Here is an 18,696-nt window from a genome sequence, read left to right on the forward strand (position 1 = left end):
GCACCCCTCTGCTTGGCCAGAGGAGCCCCTGGTTGGCCAAAGCCCCAACCTTTCCCCCCCCGTCCAGAGGAGCCCCGGGCTGGCCGAAGCGTCAAGCACACTCCCCAGCACCTGGAAGAGCCCTGTGTCAGCTGCAGCTGCGCCGTGGCTCCTCTTCCCTCCCCTCCCCTCCTGAGATTCAACTTCCCCAGGGGAAAAGCATCTGTTAGAAGATGCTTTTGATATGCCCCATGCAGGTTCCGGGTCATCTGAGGAGGCAGTATCTGCCTCCTCAGCCTCCCCGGAACCTGCATGGTGCATAATAAAGCAAAAACTTCGCTGCCAAACCTCACAACTGGGGGTCCGGCAGTCACGGCCACGCTGGGGGAGGTAGAGCCTTCCCTGGCCTATTATACCCACTGCCTATGCTCATATTCAATTTGTGATCCACTATAACTCCCAGATCCTTTTCTGCAGTACTACAGCCTATTCAGTTATTCCCTATTTTCTAGGTATACATTTGATTTTTCCTTCCTAAGTGCAGTCTTTATTGAAGTGTACTTGTCTTTATTGCATTTCATCTTGTTGATTTCATATTAATTCTCCACTTTATCAAGTTCCTTTTCATTCTATGCCCATTCTCCAAAGTGCTTGTCCACAAATGACAAAGTGTCAGCCACAAATTTTATAAGCATACTCTCCACCTCATTATCCAAGTCATTAATGAAACTACTGAATAGTATTGGAACAAGGACAGACCCCTGCGGAACCCCACACAATAAGTCATCCCTATTTGACAGTAAACTACTCATAAGTCTACAAGTAAGGTTTTTTCAAACAGTTGTGGACTCATCTTACAATAATTTCATTTAGACATTTCCTTAGTTTATTTATGAGCATATCATGTGGGACTGTGTCAAAAGCCTTACTAAAATCAAGATACATCATGTTTGAAGGATTATGGGGAGAAAGTAAGTTTTGAAAAGGGATTTAAAAATGGAGAACAAGGCTGGCATATAGTACCAGAGAGGATATATCAAGTGGGACAGTAAGGGAGAAAGGTACAGAGAGGTGTTTGTGAGAGAATAGAACTAAAGATACATAGAGGGAGACAGAAATAGCAGAAAGCAGAGTTTCAACAGGAAAGTGATGTATGGTCAATGATGGGGAGTAGGAGTGTGCAAAGCTGTGCAGGGCCCTGAAAGTGAGGACAAAGTTTTTCTCTCTAGCTGTAATCTCATTGATCTCAAGATGTAACAGTGTTTCTCTAGGGTCCATTACATCCCAGGGCAGAAGTGTGAGTTTTTGTATATTTTTCTTCAATATATGCACTATACTTCCAGCCAGATGTTTCTGTATAGTTTGGAAGTGACCGAAGAACGCAGAAAGACATCTACCTTCCACCACATCAAGTCAGAACATCTTCAGGTCTAATACACCTCAAAACATACAGAATTCAGGAACATAGTGGCAGGGCTAGTGAAAGGAAGGCTTATTCATACCTCATTTATGGTCAGTCATGATCAACAGTGATTCTATTGAACATCTCTCCAGTGACCTGAGAACCGATCTGTCTTTTGACCTCTGGGAAACCAAACCACTATACAGTTCAGAGTTATAACAAAATATCTGAGGCACATGGAGAAGCTAGATATTATATGTGGGAAGAGAAAGGAAACATGCATTGCCTACTACATCAGCTAGAATAGTGGCTGTCAGAAAAGTTCTGCTGTGATCTCAGATAGAAATAAAAGAATAGACTATAATAAACACTTACATTAGTTAGATGTCAGAATACCAAAAAAGGGTCGTCCAGCAGCAGCTGGCTACAACGGTGACATGCAGAAAGCAGAAGGGACTGTGCAGCACAAACTGGCTCACTTACTGGGACCTGAAACCTAGTGGTACTGTCCATTAGAAAGAGTCATCTGAGCCACAGAATTACTCATATACAAACCAAATAAAGCTGCCCATAAACAGAAGATACTATTGCATGCTGGATTAGTAGTATGAGTGACAGGCTGCAGAGAGGGGAATGTTGTAGGGTTGCAAAAGACCTACTAACTAAGGTAGATGATTTCAAGGAACAACCGAAGAGAAAAGAGGGAAATAGGAGCAATCCTTCCTTATTTCTTTTGTTTTTTAAAGCTCAGGCCTCCATCAAATTGGCCAAACAGATACAGCCTTGTCATAAACAGATAGCTAAAGGTTAATGTTTCTTTTACCTGTAAAGGGTTAACAAAGGGAACCAAACACCTGACAAGAGGACCAATCAGGAAACCGGATTTTTCAAAGCTTAAGGGAGGGAATTTGGAGTTTCTGTCTTGGGCCTTGTCTCGTTCGTGCTCTCTCAGCTATGAGAGGGTCTATTTCCAGTCCTTCTAATTTCTTGTTCCTAGTTATAAGTACAAAGTTAGCAAAAGTAATAGTCTTTAAATTTTTTGCGTATTGCATCGTGTATCTGGCTGTGGAGTCTTATGTGTATTTGCTATAAAGTGCTTTAATTGTATGTTTTGGGGGTAAGGCTATTTATCCTTTTCTATTGTCTTAATTCATTTCTTATAAGTTGAAAGCCCTGTACTTACCATCTAGATTAAGAGAACTGTTATTCTATTTTGGATCTTCTATTTTTATAAGTTTTTTTTTTAAGACTTTTTAGATTTTTCTCTGGGTAGCTAAGAACGAAGGGAGGAAATTCTCTTTGTGTTAGATCTAAGAGGGTGAATCTCTGCAGCAACCAGGAATTTGGAGGGGGAAGAGAGATAGAATCTTTCTGTTCCCTTGTATTTGGTTTCTCTTTGTGGAAGAGAAGAGACAGCTTCTTGGTATTGTGATGTAAAGAGGTTGCATCAGTAACTCTCAGGTTAGCCCAGAGAGGAAATTCTGGTGAGAGAGGGGTGGTGGGGAGAAGTGGTTTCATTTCCCTTGTTGTAGACTCAGGGCATCTGAGTCTTGGGGTTCCCAGGGAAGGTTTGGGAGACCAGAGTGAGCCAAGACACGTGGAATTCTTGGCTGGTGGCAGCGATATCAAATCTAAGCTGGTAATTAAGCTTAGAGGGGTTCATACTAGCTTCTCAGGTTATGAACGCTAAGGTTCAAATCTGAGTGGGAAAGCTATGATAAGCCTGCAAATCCACAGATATCTGCTTTATAAATTTTCATCATGCCCCCAAAGCATATGATACTTTTATGCCCGACTAACATATTGTAATAATGCCCATAGTTTTAAATAGGATTTAGCAGAAGAACTTCTACGGACGTCAAAGGGAGTTGCAAGTGTTTTACACCTCTGGAAATCAGGACAGCTATATTTAGGTGTCTAAAGATGGACTCATAAATTAAGGCATCCACATTTGCAAGCCTTTTCCTTACTTTCCATGCCTCTGTTTTCTCATCTGTAAAACTTGAGATAATACTTCCCTTTCTCATAAGGATATTGTGAGGGTTAATTACCATGATTAATGTTGTAAAGCACTTTGGGAACTTTATATAAATGACATTACACAAAGGCAAGATTTTTGCCTCAAGTATTAAGTATTCTTACCATTTATGAGGAGATCCTTAAAGCATATTCCACCTTCTAAATCTTATGTACATTTGCTTCTCCCTGTTTAAACTGTACTAAAACAATTTTGGACTCTTGGAGCTGGCTCTGCCTTGTTTAGTTAGGTGCCCAGGCCATTGTTCATTGTTCATCATTGTTTGCAAATGGTAAGTGAGTAAGTAGGCTTGGGCTTCTTAGAGAAAAGTGGATTTATGGTGGACAGAAAATTATAAATTTCATAGAGGAAAATACTTTTTGTTACAGAATTGTTGTGTTACTAATATCCCCACAAATCTGCCAGTGTTCTCACAATTATATTCTTTCAATATTTGGCCATTTTGGCATCAACCTTTTTTGAATACTGCGTCTTATAAAAAGAAAAAGAAAAACATGAATTTTTTTCTAAACTTAAGTGTGCTCTCTTCATCATTGATTAAAAGTGCAAAACAAAGTGCCAAAATGTAGCCTGAACACATCTACGAATCTTAAAGAAAACTAGGATATTTCACAAACTCTTCCCAGTTCCAAACAACACTTCTCATTCCATCCTGCCCACTTCTTCCTCTACCCAGCCACCCTGTCAATCAATCAAACAACTCACAAGCTGCCCTGCTCAGAAGGGCCTTAAGTTAATAGTATTTGAGAGGAAAATAAATAGATTTTTTTGGAATTTGAAGAAAATAAATTCACAGAAGATGAGAGGTTGACCAAGCACAAACAGAGGTAACAAATACAAGTTATGAATAAAATTTGTTAATACTTTGAAAGTTCATGCATGTTAATAATAATAAAATAAAAAGTTAGAAACCTAGAGAAATTAACTACTAATGAATAGTTACATAATAGTAAAAATCACTGGAAAATCCCTGAGCACTATTAAAACTCCACTTCATTCGGGGATATGTTTTCACAAGGGCATCTAGCCACTGCCAGCTGCATTCTGATGGTGAGGCTGATGCCCTATTACAGTGTTTCCACTTGCTGATTTTTTATTTATCTTTTACAAAGAGCTGAAGCAGTTAGCAATTAGGTTGTCAGGTGACCTTGTACTGTAACTGTAAATGAGATACTATTCCAACTTTGAAGTAAGTCAAATGCATTTTGCCATGAGTCCCTTACTCAAACATTTGGACAATGACAATATGCAAATATTTTAATAGTAGGAAATGAACTTTAGAAAAAAAGATACTGTAATGTGAGCATGGCTTTACATTCTGAAATATTTTATACTCAGTGGACATTTTGATATATATGACAGAATCTGCCGATAAATGTGCAACATTTAAATATCACAAAGTAATGTATATGCTATTAATATGATAAAACTATTAATATGATAAAACTATTAATGATAAAAGAAGTGGCTGGCGCCAACGAGTCCTGTATGACAAGCATTGGAACTGTCAACATTACATTTGTTATCAAAGGAGAATTGTATTAGTAGATGTATTAGCAGAATTAATTCAAGTTTGATTCTAAAATGGTTAGTTCTAAAAATCATACACTCAATTTTCTCAAATTGAATATTGCATGTACAAATATTCCATTAGAATAAACTGCTTGAAAAAACTGTGAAATGTGAAACGGAGGTTCCTGAACCTTTCCAAAATAATTACCACTCAAGGGAGGCCACGGGTGGGGGTGAGGGGATTGCAGCGCAGCTTCTTTCCCACAGACCTGGCCCTCACCCCATTCTGGGCATTGTGATCTGGTACACAGAGTCGCAACACTACTCAGGTTTGGCCCAGCAGCCCCTCCATCATGACAGAATGGTCAAACTTGAGTAGTGCTGTGAACCCATGCACCAGCTCATAACACCCCTTGGTTTGGGGGCCCTCTCAAATGGAAGGCTTGGGGCAAACTGGTCTTTTTGTCCCCACCTTCAGGCAGGTCTGAACACACTCAAGTGAATAGTGCTTACTCAACTGAGTAGTTCCCTTGACATCAAAATCATCATTTCTAAATATGGCTGCCTAAAGTTAGGTTCCTAAATTCATATTTAAACTCCTAAATAAGTAGCCAGAATTTCAAAAGCGCTGAGCACCTAACAGTTTCTTCACTTCAATGAGAGTTCTTAAGCACTCAATAGTTTCAGAAGTCAGGCCCAAATATTGAGATGCACAAATATGGATTTAGGAGCCTAACTTTAGTCCCCTACATGTTAAAAAAAGCCTTGGCCCAAGTTAGGACTCCTCAGACTGTGTTCGCAGGATTAGTCCCATTGTAGTTTAAAGTAAGTCATAAAGGTCCTGTTCTTGCACATACTCTGTGTGCAGAACTACCATTGACTTGATGGGGATTCTGCAAATGAACAGCTTACAGGACTGGGCCCAATTTGCTTTTTAAAACAGGAATTTAAGTATCCTTCTCTCTTCTATATCTCTATTATAATTTCCCCCAAAATTTGTCTGAATAGAAATATGAAATCCCTTGTGCACAGCTCATCTGTTTCTCTGATGATTTTGACATGGATCATGTCCGTGGAAAGCCAGTGTTCCAAAGGTCTTGTGTTTTTATTTAGTTATTTATGTATTTAGTCAACTGGCATTCTGGTGGCCTTGAATAAAAACTATTAGAAACAGCAGACTGGTTACTTCAATTCTCATCCCAACAACCAGCCTGAGCTGTTCAAAGGCGGAGCTGACTCAGATGTCACAATCCCACCTAGTTATTCCCCAATGGGAGAGAAAGAAAGAAGAACAGGAGTGATTTACCTCTGTCACAACCTCACCCAAGCACTTTCCTACTGGACAAAGAGGAGGAAGAGAAGAAGGGGAAAGAAAGAATGATAATTGATTTACCTCCCAAATCCCAATCCCACTGGGGAAGATGTCAGACAGTCCCACCATCCAATAATCAAAGGGTGGAGAAGGCAGTATCGGAAAGATTAGGTAAGGAGAAAAAGGGTTCAGAAAGGAGAGCAGAAGAGTTACTTCCTATATAACTAGTCCCCAACCAACAAGGAGCTTACATAGGAAAGTGAAAAGAACAGAAGTACCATTGAGACATTGGAGGGAAAGAGAAAATTGAATAATAAAAATCAATGGTATTTTTAAAGGGACAGTTAGAAAAATGAACATTTCGCTTTCTAAAACTGAATATTACTGTCCAAATATTCTGTTATAGTAAACAGCTCTTATTGTTTATGATGTATGATTGTGATATTGTTCATGACCAGCCTGGGTGGTGTAAATAGGATGAAAACCAGCAAAGTCTATGGCTGTGATGGTTTTTATGATATTTGTGCTTCAGGATGCTCATGAACATGATGCTGTTGTTTACTAATCATGAGGTAAATTTCAAACCACAGTAACTTTATAGTTCTTTGGAAGACTTCATTAAGCTCTACCCTCATCAACTTTTACCGGGTCTGTAATTGATGGCCACCATTAACACCTTCCAGTATAACAATATTTCCATGATGGGATGATAGCCAGAGTGGTGAAAAAAGGGATGTCATCACTTGCACTAAACAAGGGTGTGTGCTGGCTTCCACACTCTTTTCCATCCTTTTTTCAGCTATGCTATTGGATAAATTTCATGACATTGAGAGGGGAGTATTTACACAGTTCTGCACTACTGGGAAGTTGTTCAATCTGCAACACTTCCATGCTCATATGAAAGTAGCAGAATTACTTATTAAGGAACTTTTATTTGCTGATGACTGTGCACTGGTTGCTTACTTGATTGATGACATTCAGTTCATAACTGATCACTTCATTTGTGCTGTCCATTGTTTTGGTTTCATAATCTGGCTTTAAAAAACCCAACTTGTAGATTCATAGATTCATAGACTCTAGGACTGGAAGGGACCTCGAGAGGTCATCGAGTCCAGTCCCCTGCCCTCATGGCAGGACCAAATACTGTCTAGACCATCCCTGATAGACATTTATCTATCCTACTCTTAAATATCTCCAGAGATGGAGATTCCACAACCTCCCTAGGCAAATTATTCCAGTGTTTAACTACCCTGACTTGTGCTAGGGGATGCCCATGCCTACTCAGTTATTAAGGTAAACAACACTCCTCTCAAGTCTGTAAGCTGTTTTGCTACCTAGGGAGTATACAGTAGCAAAATACCACAATTGATGATGATATTACCCATCACATAGCCAAGGCCAGCTCTGCATTTGGAATGCTTTCATACCTCATATGGAAGACTAGGGGAGTCAAATAAGCACAAAGCTAATTGTCTATCAGGCAGTCATGCTTACTACACTTCTATATGGTTATGGGAGATGGACAACATATCACTGCCACATTAGGAAATACGATCAGTTCTATATATGCTGTCTTCGTTTTGTTTGCAGGATCAACTGGTCGGCCAAGATTCCCAATACTGAAATCCTTATTTACTGTTGGATGTCTGATATTCAAAACATGCTCATAAATGCTGAGCTGTGTTAACCTGGGCATCTCACTCATATGGCCAACTCGAGAATAACCAAGGACATATTTTATGGTCCGCTAAAGCAAGGTACCCATTCTCATGGTGGCCTGTACATATGATATAAAGACACATGTAAGTCAAACCTGAAAGCATGTCACATTGATCCCAGCCACTGGGAAGCAACAGCCCAGGACAGAGCAAGGTTGTGGGCAGATTTGTCATGTTGCCATTAACTTAATTGAAGCAAGGCTTATCAACATCTTCATGACAAATATGAACAGTACAAAGCAAGAATACAATAGCCTGCAAAGGTCATGTACAATCTTGTGTGTCCCACATGTAACCATGTTTGCAGTTCTTGCGTTGATCTGATCTTGTATATACACATTCACCTGTAGTATTTGCTGAATCCTTGTACATTGACATTACATGAGTCTCCATCGTCATTTATTCCTTATGATCATCCTAAAGTCTCTCAGGGGCTAAAGCCATCATCAGATGCTGACAGCTGCATCACGATGTAGCAATACAACATTGAGGTGTCACAACTCAGTAACATCTAATTCTGGTGCAATGACTAGAACAAAGTTTACAAGGTGGCAACAGAACCTTTTTGTGCTGTCTCTTTCCTCCATTTCTCTACTCCTGTGTTCTCACTCTTCCTCTGTGATGTCTAGTAGCTCTTCTTTCCCTGCTCATACTCTGCTTCTCTCTCTTCTCTTTCTCACTCTGTTGCTTTCTATCCCTCTTCCACTTCTTCTCTTTTCTCCAAGTCTTTTTCTTTTGATGCATCATCTTGCAGCAGTAAAGTGTCCCCTCTGGGCTCAACATTACCAGCAGGGAATGAAGGACCACTGTTTACCAGTCCTAAGCAGTTTTAGCACTATGGTGAGGGCACAGCAGCAGGCACAGAAGAACAACATCATTAATATTTTTAATGCAAAATATTTCTCATAATAATTTTTATTAAACAACTGAATCTACAGAAGTTTATTCAGAAACACACTTTTAAGTATTGGTAACTAGTTTGCAGTAAATATAGTACCTAATTATTCAACTCAATAGCATTCCCTTGTGGTTTTTTTAATAGTTTAGATAGTTTTCTTGTACTGTGATTAAAAGGGGCTACTATCTGCTTGTTATACAAAGCCATTGTTAAAGACAGCCTATCTCTCTGGCCCAAAGCTTCGTTTAGATTCACTATTTTTTGTTTGTTTATTTTGTTTTGCTTTTAGTAAAGAGCTGAGAGTATAAATCTGTCTGTCAACCACAAGAGGGAGCATCTTTTTTACTGAAATTGAAAAACATTGACTTAGCTGTGAGAGGTATGTGAACTTAAAAGCTTGATTTAGTTTGAAAAGTAAATTGTTTAACATTTGGAAAATGTATTACAGCACAAATATACTCTCCTCAATTAGAGAGTTCTCTATTTCCTATCCTCTTATTTTCCTTGATTTTATTTTGTTTGGCATCTTTCATACACACTGCATCTCAAAACACTTTACAGTGTTACTGTAAATAATACAATGAAAGAGATCAATATTAGTAGATGGAGAAATAAATTAATAGGCAAAGATCAGAAGTTACGATATATTTTCATCTGAAATATGAAACTGAGACATAAGTTAATGGTGCAGAGAGAGACAGTAAATCTTTTGCAGACATTGGGAGCTGCAGATGAAAAGGCTATTGCATCCAAATGATGCAATTATGTGGAAAGAAAAGGAGGAAATCAGTTCTAGAGGAACAGAGAGCATATAGAAATAAAGTCCAAGACACAGATTGGGGCAAGGCTACTGATGGATGGCTTTATAAGCAAGAATAGCATTATTGCAATGAATGGAGGTGCCCTTGCCTTGTTTGAACATGAGACTGAGGTGGCTGTACTTTATGTTTGGGAGAAGTCAGACAGTAGCATTCTCCACATCCTGCAGTCGACATTCAAAAGCTATATGCAGGAAAGCAGACAAGAGAGAAAAGTGCAGATGAGGATATCGGAAAAGATGGAGCTCAGGCAGTGACATCCCATAACAATGTTGAGTGGATTTACACATATGGTAGATTTCCCCCTGAAATCTCCTTCCCATAAAAGGAAAGATTTCAGAGGGAAGATGCCAAGGTTACAGACACAGGAGGCAAAAATGAAGTCTGACTTGAGAAGTGATAGAGCTCTACGTTCAGAGATGTATATTTCTTTGGCCCAAAAGTAGAACTTATGTTCTTAAATATTTAACAGAAAAAAAGCTCTTTTTATCTAGGTGTTTATAGGGGAGCATTAGAATATTATCTGAGTGGCTGGGATGAAGCAACAGGTTTATCTGACTATTCCTCTTCACAAGAAAGAATTATATTACTATAAAGTCATTTTACTGATGTACAAAAAAGAATCCAATTAATCCAGCATCAAGACAAAATCTCTCAGTAAATATTAAATGGTTTTAGAACGGAGAACTGTAGGGAGGTTTCTGATTGGTAATGAGTGTTTTCATGCCATTCAGCATAATGACCAGAAAAATCAGAAAGTTTGAGATTCCTGGTTGGGGGTGTTGGAAAGAGAGGTGCGTATATAGCATTGCTAACCCCAGCCATTCAAAAATCATGGGTGATGCCCAAAAAAATCATGAGATTGTAAAAAAGCCACCTTTGAATTGCCTCCTAATTTGGTTTCTGATCTTTAAGCCTCTGGGGTTCACATTTTCAAGCTTTTCTCTGTAGCCATGTGGGCCAGAAACTTACTTTTAAAAGAAAGATGAAATTCTCACATAATCACGACTCCAGGGGTTGGGGACTTTAAGGAAAAAATCCAAATACTATGAAATTCACAGTAAAATCATGAGAGTTAGCAACAGTATGTGTATAAAATCCATTTCACAGCAGAAACTGCAAACTCCACACTTGGTATTTTCTAAGTGATTATTAATGACAATGATGCTAAATATTCTCATTTATAGAGCATCATTCACTGAGAGTTGGCAAAGAGCTTTTAGAGCTATCAGATGCACAAGGTGAAGGAGAGAAGTGGCACCATATATGTAGTGGATCCTCAGGCCAGTCTGCTGTCAGAAAGAAGATTGGATCTGAGAAGAAAAACTCTATAAGGCATTTGCCTGTAGCTTTAAAAAGAAGCAACACTTACTTCCCCTTTGCACCCCATGGTGTCCTGTGGACTGCAGCAAAGACGCAGACCGCTCATTCAAGTCTTGACCATCTCTCAAAGCAGAAGATTATGCCTCCTGAGGCTGTGGATTATGACTGTGCACATGGACTCCCTTCCAATCATTCAAGAGAAGGTACAAAGTTATTGCTTAGAGATAGCTAAAGTAATTAGGCCTTGAGCTTTGTGATTTATAACACTGAAGAAACATACTCTAGTTACACAGTATAGCACTGTTTATTGTTTTTTATTTGCTATTTTATATTATAGCATATTCAGTGTCCTACTTGTTCCATTATTCAAAGGGCAGGAGCATTCCAAGATCACCTGACTAAATGCAAAATAGACAAGCTCCTGTAAAATTCATTGGAAGTTACACCAGCTATGTATGTATCAGACAGTCCTAAATCTCATGCTGATATTTCTAGTATCTCAGTGCCAAAAAACAAGTGTCCTGCATCAACACAGATTAGAAAAAATCTATTTACTGCCTCTGGTAATCTTGCCAAGCACAATGATTTCTCTTCTATTTATTCATTCATAGATCAATCTACCTCAGGTGAAAAGGAAAGCTAATATTGTGACATATGTGCCAAGCAGTTACTCAGTGCTTTCCTGTTTAGTGTAAGAAAATTACTTCAGTTATATACAGTGTCAACTTTATCATCTGCTGGGCACCACTCTATTGTGGGGCACCCAGACAGAATCCACTCCCTGGCTCAAAAGAACATGAGTATGCCCCACCATAGTGCTGTTCCGTATGTTCTGCCTTGCCCTTTCCCACCCCTTAGCATGCCTCTTCCATCCCACCCTGTCTCCCCTCCTACAATGAGTGAAGAGTGGCTCTAAACCACCTGCAGTCTTTTATCTCTCAGAGAATCCTCAGCTGCTCCTTAAGGTAAGTTTTCCAGGTGCTTTGTGCTGCCTGCGCATGGGAAGGCACCAGAGCTGTTGACAAGGATCTGGGCATAATTCAGTAATGTAGAATCCAATTTTGCAAGGTACTGAGTGGCCCCAACACCCATTCAAGTCAGGGTAAGGCTCCTACTGTTTTCTTTATGATTACTCCATCACGGTTCAGTGGATATATGTAAACTTGGATATACCCAGTAAGCACTATTGGCATTCATAGTTTTGTTTTTATTCAAGACAATTTGAGTAACTACGTTGATGAACACTTAGAGGAGTCAAGCTCTAAACAGAAACCTAGTTTTAATCTTAACAGTAGCAGAGGAAGGCATCCTGCTATAATGAAAGATATTCCATTATATAAACTGCAGGACATCAAATATTGGTTTGGGTCAGTTGCTGTCATTTCATCAGTTTCCATACTGATTCTTTTCAACAAAAACAAAACTAAAAAGCCTTAGAGCCCTCATCCAATTACATAATCATTAGTCCTATAAAATTAAAATAAGATCAACCAAACAATAGTTACGAAAACCAAGTTAATCCACTGAATCAAAACATGACCTGCCACACAATTGGTTTCTAAGCAATCCTGATTGGTGATCATTAACTATCTATGAGATAATCTCAAAGGTCTGAAATTAGTGACCTAGAATTGTCTCATTCCACACTGGGCAAAATAAGGATGTTTGCAAACGACATTACCTGTTTTTTGTGCATGACTTTTGTTGAGACTAGTTAAATAAACTTTTGAATTTGTTTTAGGAGTCATATTTCCTTGTATTAGTAGACCTGCAGACCAACACTGCATTAAGCTTCTTATGCACAATAGAAAAATTCCTGTTCTAATTTTTATTGCTTCAATGAATTTTCAATACCAAACTTTGGACAACTAGTAAAGTGTGGTATTGAACTGCTAATGGAATGGTATTGGAAGCTTAGTGACTAATTGTGGCTCTTAAAGGGACATTGTCAATTAGAAAATTATATGTACTTACATATTACAAATAGCAGCTGATGTTATTAAAACTGAAGGAATATTTTATATATAATTTACATCTTTCTTTTAAAGGAAAGGGAAAATAGACTTGTAAGTTTCACTAAGATTTATGCTCAGTATGTGGACATTTTTACATTAAGAGTCTCATGACCAGAACATGCTACAATGTCTGCATTGCAAATATTACATTTATTTTTGTCTTAAACTGCTTCCATTGCAATTTAAAAAACTCATGAAAATATTTCTATCAATCGTTTCATAACTATGTGAACCATTTGTTCTTAATTTCCCCCTACCTCCTACATCTCTCAGCTCCATACAAAAAGCTACATATATTCAAGAGAATTTTGTATTGTATTATTGCTCCATAATGTGATCTCAATGTTGCCATTACATTATTTTATAATGGCATGTATGTTAAGTTAAATGTACATATGGAAAATACCTTTTTGAGACATTTTTATTAGTTACATCAAAATCCTGTGCACATGGATAACTTTTATAAAGTAATAATGATCAACTACATGTTTTAGTCACATAGCTTTATCTCTAGTCCAGACCATTTTTTACAGGTTTCTCTGGTGAAATGGGACATTGATTGACTACATACTAATATTGATAGGGAATTAACTTGCTTAAAATCCAAATCAGAAAAACTATAGGCACATATATCTCCTTACTAGGAGCTTCCTTCATTTATAGGTGAGGAAGTTGGTGACAGAGAATTCTCCATGAGGCCCCTCTTCTAAAGCTTTGAATTTTACTTGAGAACTCCTTTGAAACTTTCAGGCCAAAGTACAAAGGCCATCTTTTTCTATTGTTATCTGGGGATGACTGAGGTTCGTGGGTGGAGGAGGTTCTCAATATTGAAGGATTAAGTTAATGGAGATATAACAATTTACAACAACTGAGGAAGTGGCAGTAATTTTAATTTTCTGGCAGGGAACCTAGACCCTAACTCAGGAAAGCACTTAATGACAAATTTAACTTTAAGCCCATTGAAGCCAACACTACCGCAACTTAAGTCCTATGGAATGGGCTGGAATAGCAGCATTGCTCTGTGGTCTAGGCTTATTATACACATTTTATAGGTGGGGAAACAGATACTGAAGATGTGATTTCACAGAGCAACTCTGTGGCAGAACCGGGATTAAAATTGAGAAATTCCTGGCTTCTTGGAAGTATACCTGAATGTAACACCTTGCTTTCCTCACAATACCCCCAATGGGTGGTATATGAACAAAAGCTTTATATGAATAAGACTCAAAAGATGTAGAATTGGTACTGGATTAAATTACAGTATTAGTGGTAGATAAAAATAACTTTCTTAATTATAATTGGAGTAATACACCTGAGGCATGTTCTGACAGAACATTTACATTATTTGGATTGTCTGTGCCTAAACAGTTGAATATAGCATGCTAAATTGTTTATATATTGCTGTTGTAATGCAAGATACTAAGCAATCTGCAGCAATTAAGTCTGAGATATTATATGTGTCCTATGAAGAGCAGATTAACATTTTAAGATGAGAATGGAGTATTTGCCTTAACGTGATAAAAATGATGTCCCTGATGTAAAGCAATGTGTATCATGAAACAAATGTGAAATTAATGATCCTTCTGTGCTGTTAACATCTCATGAAGCCAACATCATTGTGACAGAAAAAAAGCTGATAACAATTGTGCTAAAGAGACTTTGTGTAACACCACTGGTATGATATGAATGGGAAGCATCCCATTGTTAACATTCACTAATTGAAAGCTGACCACTAGAGCTGGTGCCATTATTATGTTACTAGTCCTGTGTTGTAAATTTCTTTGTCAGTCTTCTCTTGTGAGGAAAAAATTCCATTATGAGAGACAGTAACCTTATTTAGGTGTTTTATCAGATAATAGAGTGAGGCTTGTAGGCATTAACCTGACTGGCTTAGTGTGATTTATTGCTGCTGTAAACTTTGTTTCCAGCATTAAGGTAGACAATAGCTTCAAATTACCTGGAACAGGGTTAAGCTGTGGAATAGATCCTGTATGTTGGGAAGGAGAGAAATTACCCCTGCATCTTTGGGTTAATTCAATATCAAATGTCAGGATGCTTGGTTTTCATATATCAGCTGATAAAAATATTTACCACTATAAACTTCATGGAAAATGTTTCATAGTATTATTGGATATGAGAATGAATAAACAAGGAAACAATATATCTAATCTCAAATGGATTTGATCCTGTGAGGTGCTGAATTTTCTCATGAGTTACTGGGGGCACTCAGTACTTCACAGGACTGGATCATTAATACTGATAAAACCATTTGGATGGGACATAGTTAAGCTGGCAATATTAACTAGGCAAATATTAGCTTAATTTACAGTAATTAAAACATGAGAAAATATAAAGTCCATAAGAATGACATTTTAAACCGGTTTTCAGTTTAATTGGTTTAGCTACAATATAAATTAGATGAATACCACATTGTTACTGTTCTCTAGGTTTTTCCATTTATAAATAGCTAGCACGTCTCATATCATTTTTTAAAATTTCAACTCTATATTGCAAACACTGAAAAGCTATTTAATTCCAGTAAAATCTCTAAGCTAAATTTGCTGTAACAGCAGTAGCATTTTTGTATAATTGTGTACTTTAAATGATGTTTCACTTCTACCTTTAAAATATTTGAAGCTTTGTTAAACAAAAACAAAACAAAACAAAAGAATCGGTCATTTTTTTCATGTATTCCTGCTGAATTTTCTGAAATCAGTAACCACACAGGACCAAATCCTCAGCTGGTATAAACTGGTGTAGCTCCATTGTCTTCAAGTAAATTATTCAGATTTACATCAGATCAGGATCTAGTGGATCATAGTTTGTTATTTGCAAAAATACCTTACATGTTTTTGAAAATATTTATTAAAATATATGGAAAACTTTTTTTTTAACAAAAAGTGCAATTATAATATGAGGCACGTCATAATGAAGTATTTACAGTTTATTCTAATGAAAATTATGATAATCTTTCAAAAGTAGATGCAAATATCAAAGTACAAATATGACATTAGCATTGCTTAATAATGCAAATTATGAAGTTCCAATAATTCTTCATGTTCTACTGTGGTAGAATAATGGTGAACTAGCTGGTTTCTTCCTATTCCAGCAAGTTGGAGGTTAAAGTGTTTTTCACCATTATAAACTGAGATTCTCTGTGGGATCTTTTCAGCTTTGCACGGCGATTCTGGAACCAGATCTAAAATTGAAATAAAATGCACATTTCTTAGAAATGGGTAATTTTTCCTTTTAAAAGCAACATTGTACGCAGGCCAGGTTTGACATTAATAAAGAATATCAGTACAACCATACAGTAGTAAAATTTGTGAAATTCTTATAATTTGGAAGCTGAAGCAGCTTGGAAGTTTCAAAGCTACAGATGAAGGTATATGGTGAGCTGTAATAATTTTAATAAATAATAATGTAAGGCAGAGAAAATTATAGACAAAGGACCTGATGCATTTCCTAGCTGAATTGGAAGGTAAGGACCTGCTTTGTTCCCACTGAAGTTAACAGAAAAACTTTCATCGACTTCAATGGAACAGGTCTGGACGCTCAGGGCTTGATCCAGGAAGATGCTGAGCATCCTGAACTCCCAGAGGAGTCAGTGGAAGTTCAGGATGCTCAATAACTTCCAGAAGTGCTTAAACTCTTGCAGTATTAGTCAGTATGGCCTGATCCAACTTTTTCATAAAAGCCTCCAACTGACTTCAATGGAAGTTGATCAAACCCTTAGTGAACATTAAGGGGCTGATCCAAAGTCCAAAGAAGTATGTGGGAGGCTTTTTACTGACTTTTATGGGCTTTGGGTCAGACCTTAAAATCCCTATGTACACTGAGCTTTGAACCAAATGAGACAGAGTATCAAATGTGACTTTAAAACAGTTTTGTCTTGTTTAAATTGGCTAGCCAAACCCTGCTTGAAATGTATTTATCCATTTGCTTAACTGTATTTATTTAGTTTTCAAACATGGTTCTAAACCCATTGTAGAAAGGGTTTTCAAACTTGGGATTGGAGAATGAAATCCTGGCCCCACTGAAGTCAATGACAAAATTCCCCATTTATTTCAATGGGACCTGGATTTCAATCTGAGTGTTCAGTAGGGGGAGAGCTTTGTGATGGTCAAGGAGGATGACACTGAGGTATTACAGCGATGAATGTCATATCAGTGCCAGAGAGAAGGGGAGACTGAGAGGGAGGAGAAATTTCACTGGTTTCCCACTACAAATTACTGCCAATATAGTACCTATCTAATAATACACTAAAGACTAAGGATCATTAAGAATAAATGCAACTTTCAGATGGTTATCCCATCCATGCACTTATATCATTGTTGAGCAGATGTCATGTGATCACAGACTTATATATATATTATATATATATAAATTAAGTTACCTGGATCCTGTCTTCATCTAAATCTAGTTTGTGAGCTAGTTCTTCTCTAACATCAATGCCAGGATAGCGGTTCACTCTAAAAACATTTTCCAGCACTTCAATCTGAGGAGAATAAGCAAACAATCCATTAAACAATTTAAAATTTTACATAGTAGGAAACAGAGAAAGTCAGTTCAAGTAAAAGACTTTCCCAACAATTTTTTGGGCCAGACTCCAATCTTATTTATACCAGCGTAAATCAAATTAAATTAGTGAAATTACTCTAGATTGACATCAGTCCTTAACCGCATATGTACATCTCTGTCTCTTTATGCACTAGGTATACAATATTTTATCAACTAATCATTACATGCTTCCTATTGTTGAATGCATTTTACTCAACAAATGAATATAGCAAAACATACATTACTTTATTTATAAATAGGTAACTGAACCCCTACCTGGTTTCTAGTGAAAGCAGTTCTTGGTCTCCTACCCCTGTACCAGCTGAGTTCCCTTTTGTAAGATAGCCGTTCAGTGGCTGAAAAATATTTTTCACATTTCAAAACTCTTTCCTCCAGCATCGGGTAACTGTTAACATGAAATAATGTCCCTTTACAGGAAATGACAGGGGTCTGCAGACACTGACTAGTGTCTTCTCCTAAAAACATAAAAATATAGAATTTAAATTCATAGATCTGTATTTTCCAATTTTTGAATGAGACTGTTATATTTAAATGCAAGCCTGTAACAAAATAAGTAATAATCTAATGTTTTAAGTATATGCCTAATTGTACTGAGGTGCTTATGGAAACATATCCTTGATAATGCACAAAACTTAACATAGGGTAAAAAGTTAAGACAATAGAAAAATGAAGCTGATGACATACCTAAATTGTTGCATGTATCCATCCATGGTCTGTGAGGTTTCGCAGCTGGAATGACATCTTTTTTCTGTTCTAATCCCAAAATGCTTTCAATGGAAAATGAGCAATGTGTGGTTTTAGTTTCCACAAAACTGGATACTTTCTGAAGATTTTGACACACTGCTGTATCAGAAGCACATAATGATGTACTTGCCATTCTTTCACCTTAAGTCCTATGCACAACATGAATTGTACTTGCATTTTCTTGCAGGTCCTCCTTATAAGTGTGTTGGCAAGGAGGTTGGATTTGCAACGTCATTAATTAAAATCTTTTATTAGAAATTTTTGCATGTCAATGAAGACTCTCCCACCAAGAGGCACGAGGAGTTAATTGTTTATTTGTTTGCAAGTAATTAGCAACTAATGACGACACTAGGGGG

At 37.5% G+C, this 18,696-nt stretch overlaps 1 protein-coding gene across 1 annotated transcript; it reads right to left on the reverse strand.

The window, feature by feature from the left end:
- Nucleotides 1–16,099: 16,099 nt before the first annotated feature.
- HESX1 (HESX homeobox 1) lies at nucleotides 16,100–18,473 on the reverse strand. The gene is made up of 4 exons (XM_075073192.1): nucleotides 18,281–18,473; nucleotides 17,852–18,057; nucleotides 17,412–17,513; nucleotides 16,100–16,214 (listed from the first exon to the last, which is right to left on the reverse strand). The coding sequence occupies exons 1-4, from the start codon at nucleotides 18,471–18,473 to the stop codon at nucleotides 16,116–16,118; spliced, it is 600 nt and encodes a 199-aa protein (XP_074929293.1). The 3' UTR covers nucleotides 16,100–16,115.
- Nucleotides 18,474–18,696: the final 223 nt, after the last annotated feature.

This window comes from Chelonoidis abingdonii, chromosome 17 (genome assembly GCF_003597395.2).
Source record: "Chelonoidis abingdonii isolate Lonesome George chromosome 17, CheloAbing_2.0, whole genome shotgun sequence".
NCBI lineage: Eukaryota > Metazoa > Chordata > Testudines > Testudinidae > Chelonoidis > Chelonoidis abingdonii.

What these genes read in the sequence shown, in the direction of transcription:
- HESX1 (XM_075073192.1), bottom strand. Translation starts at nt 18,473, where the DNA reads ATGGCAAGTACATCATTATGTGCTTCTGATACAGCAGTGTGTCAAAAT. An exon ending in GGATACATGCAACAATTTAG is followed by an intron (nt 18,058 to 18,280) that starts GTATGTCATCAG and finishes ATATTTTTATGT; the next exon opens with TTTTAGGAGAAGACACTAGT. An exon ending in CTGCTTTCACTAGAAACCAG is followed by an intron (nt 17,514 to 17,851) that starts GTAGGGGTTCAG and finishes TATTCTCCTCAG; the next exon opens with ATTGAAGTGCTGGAAAATGT.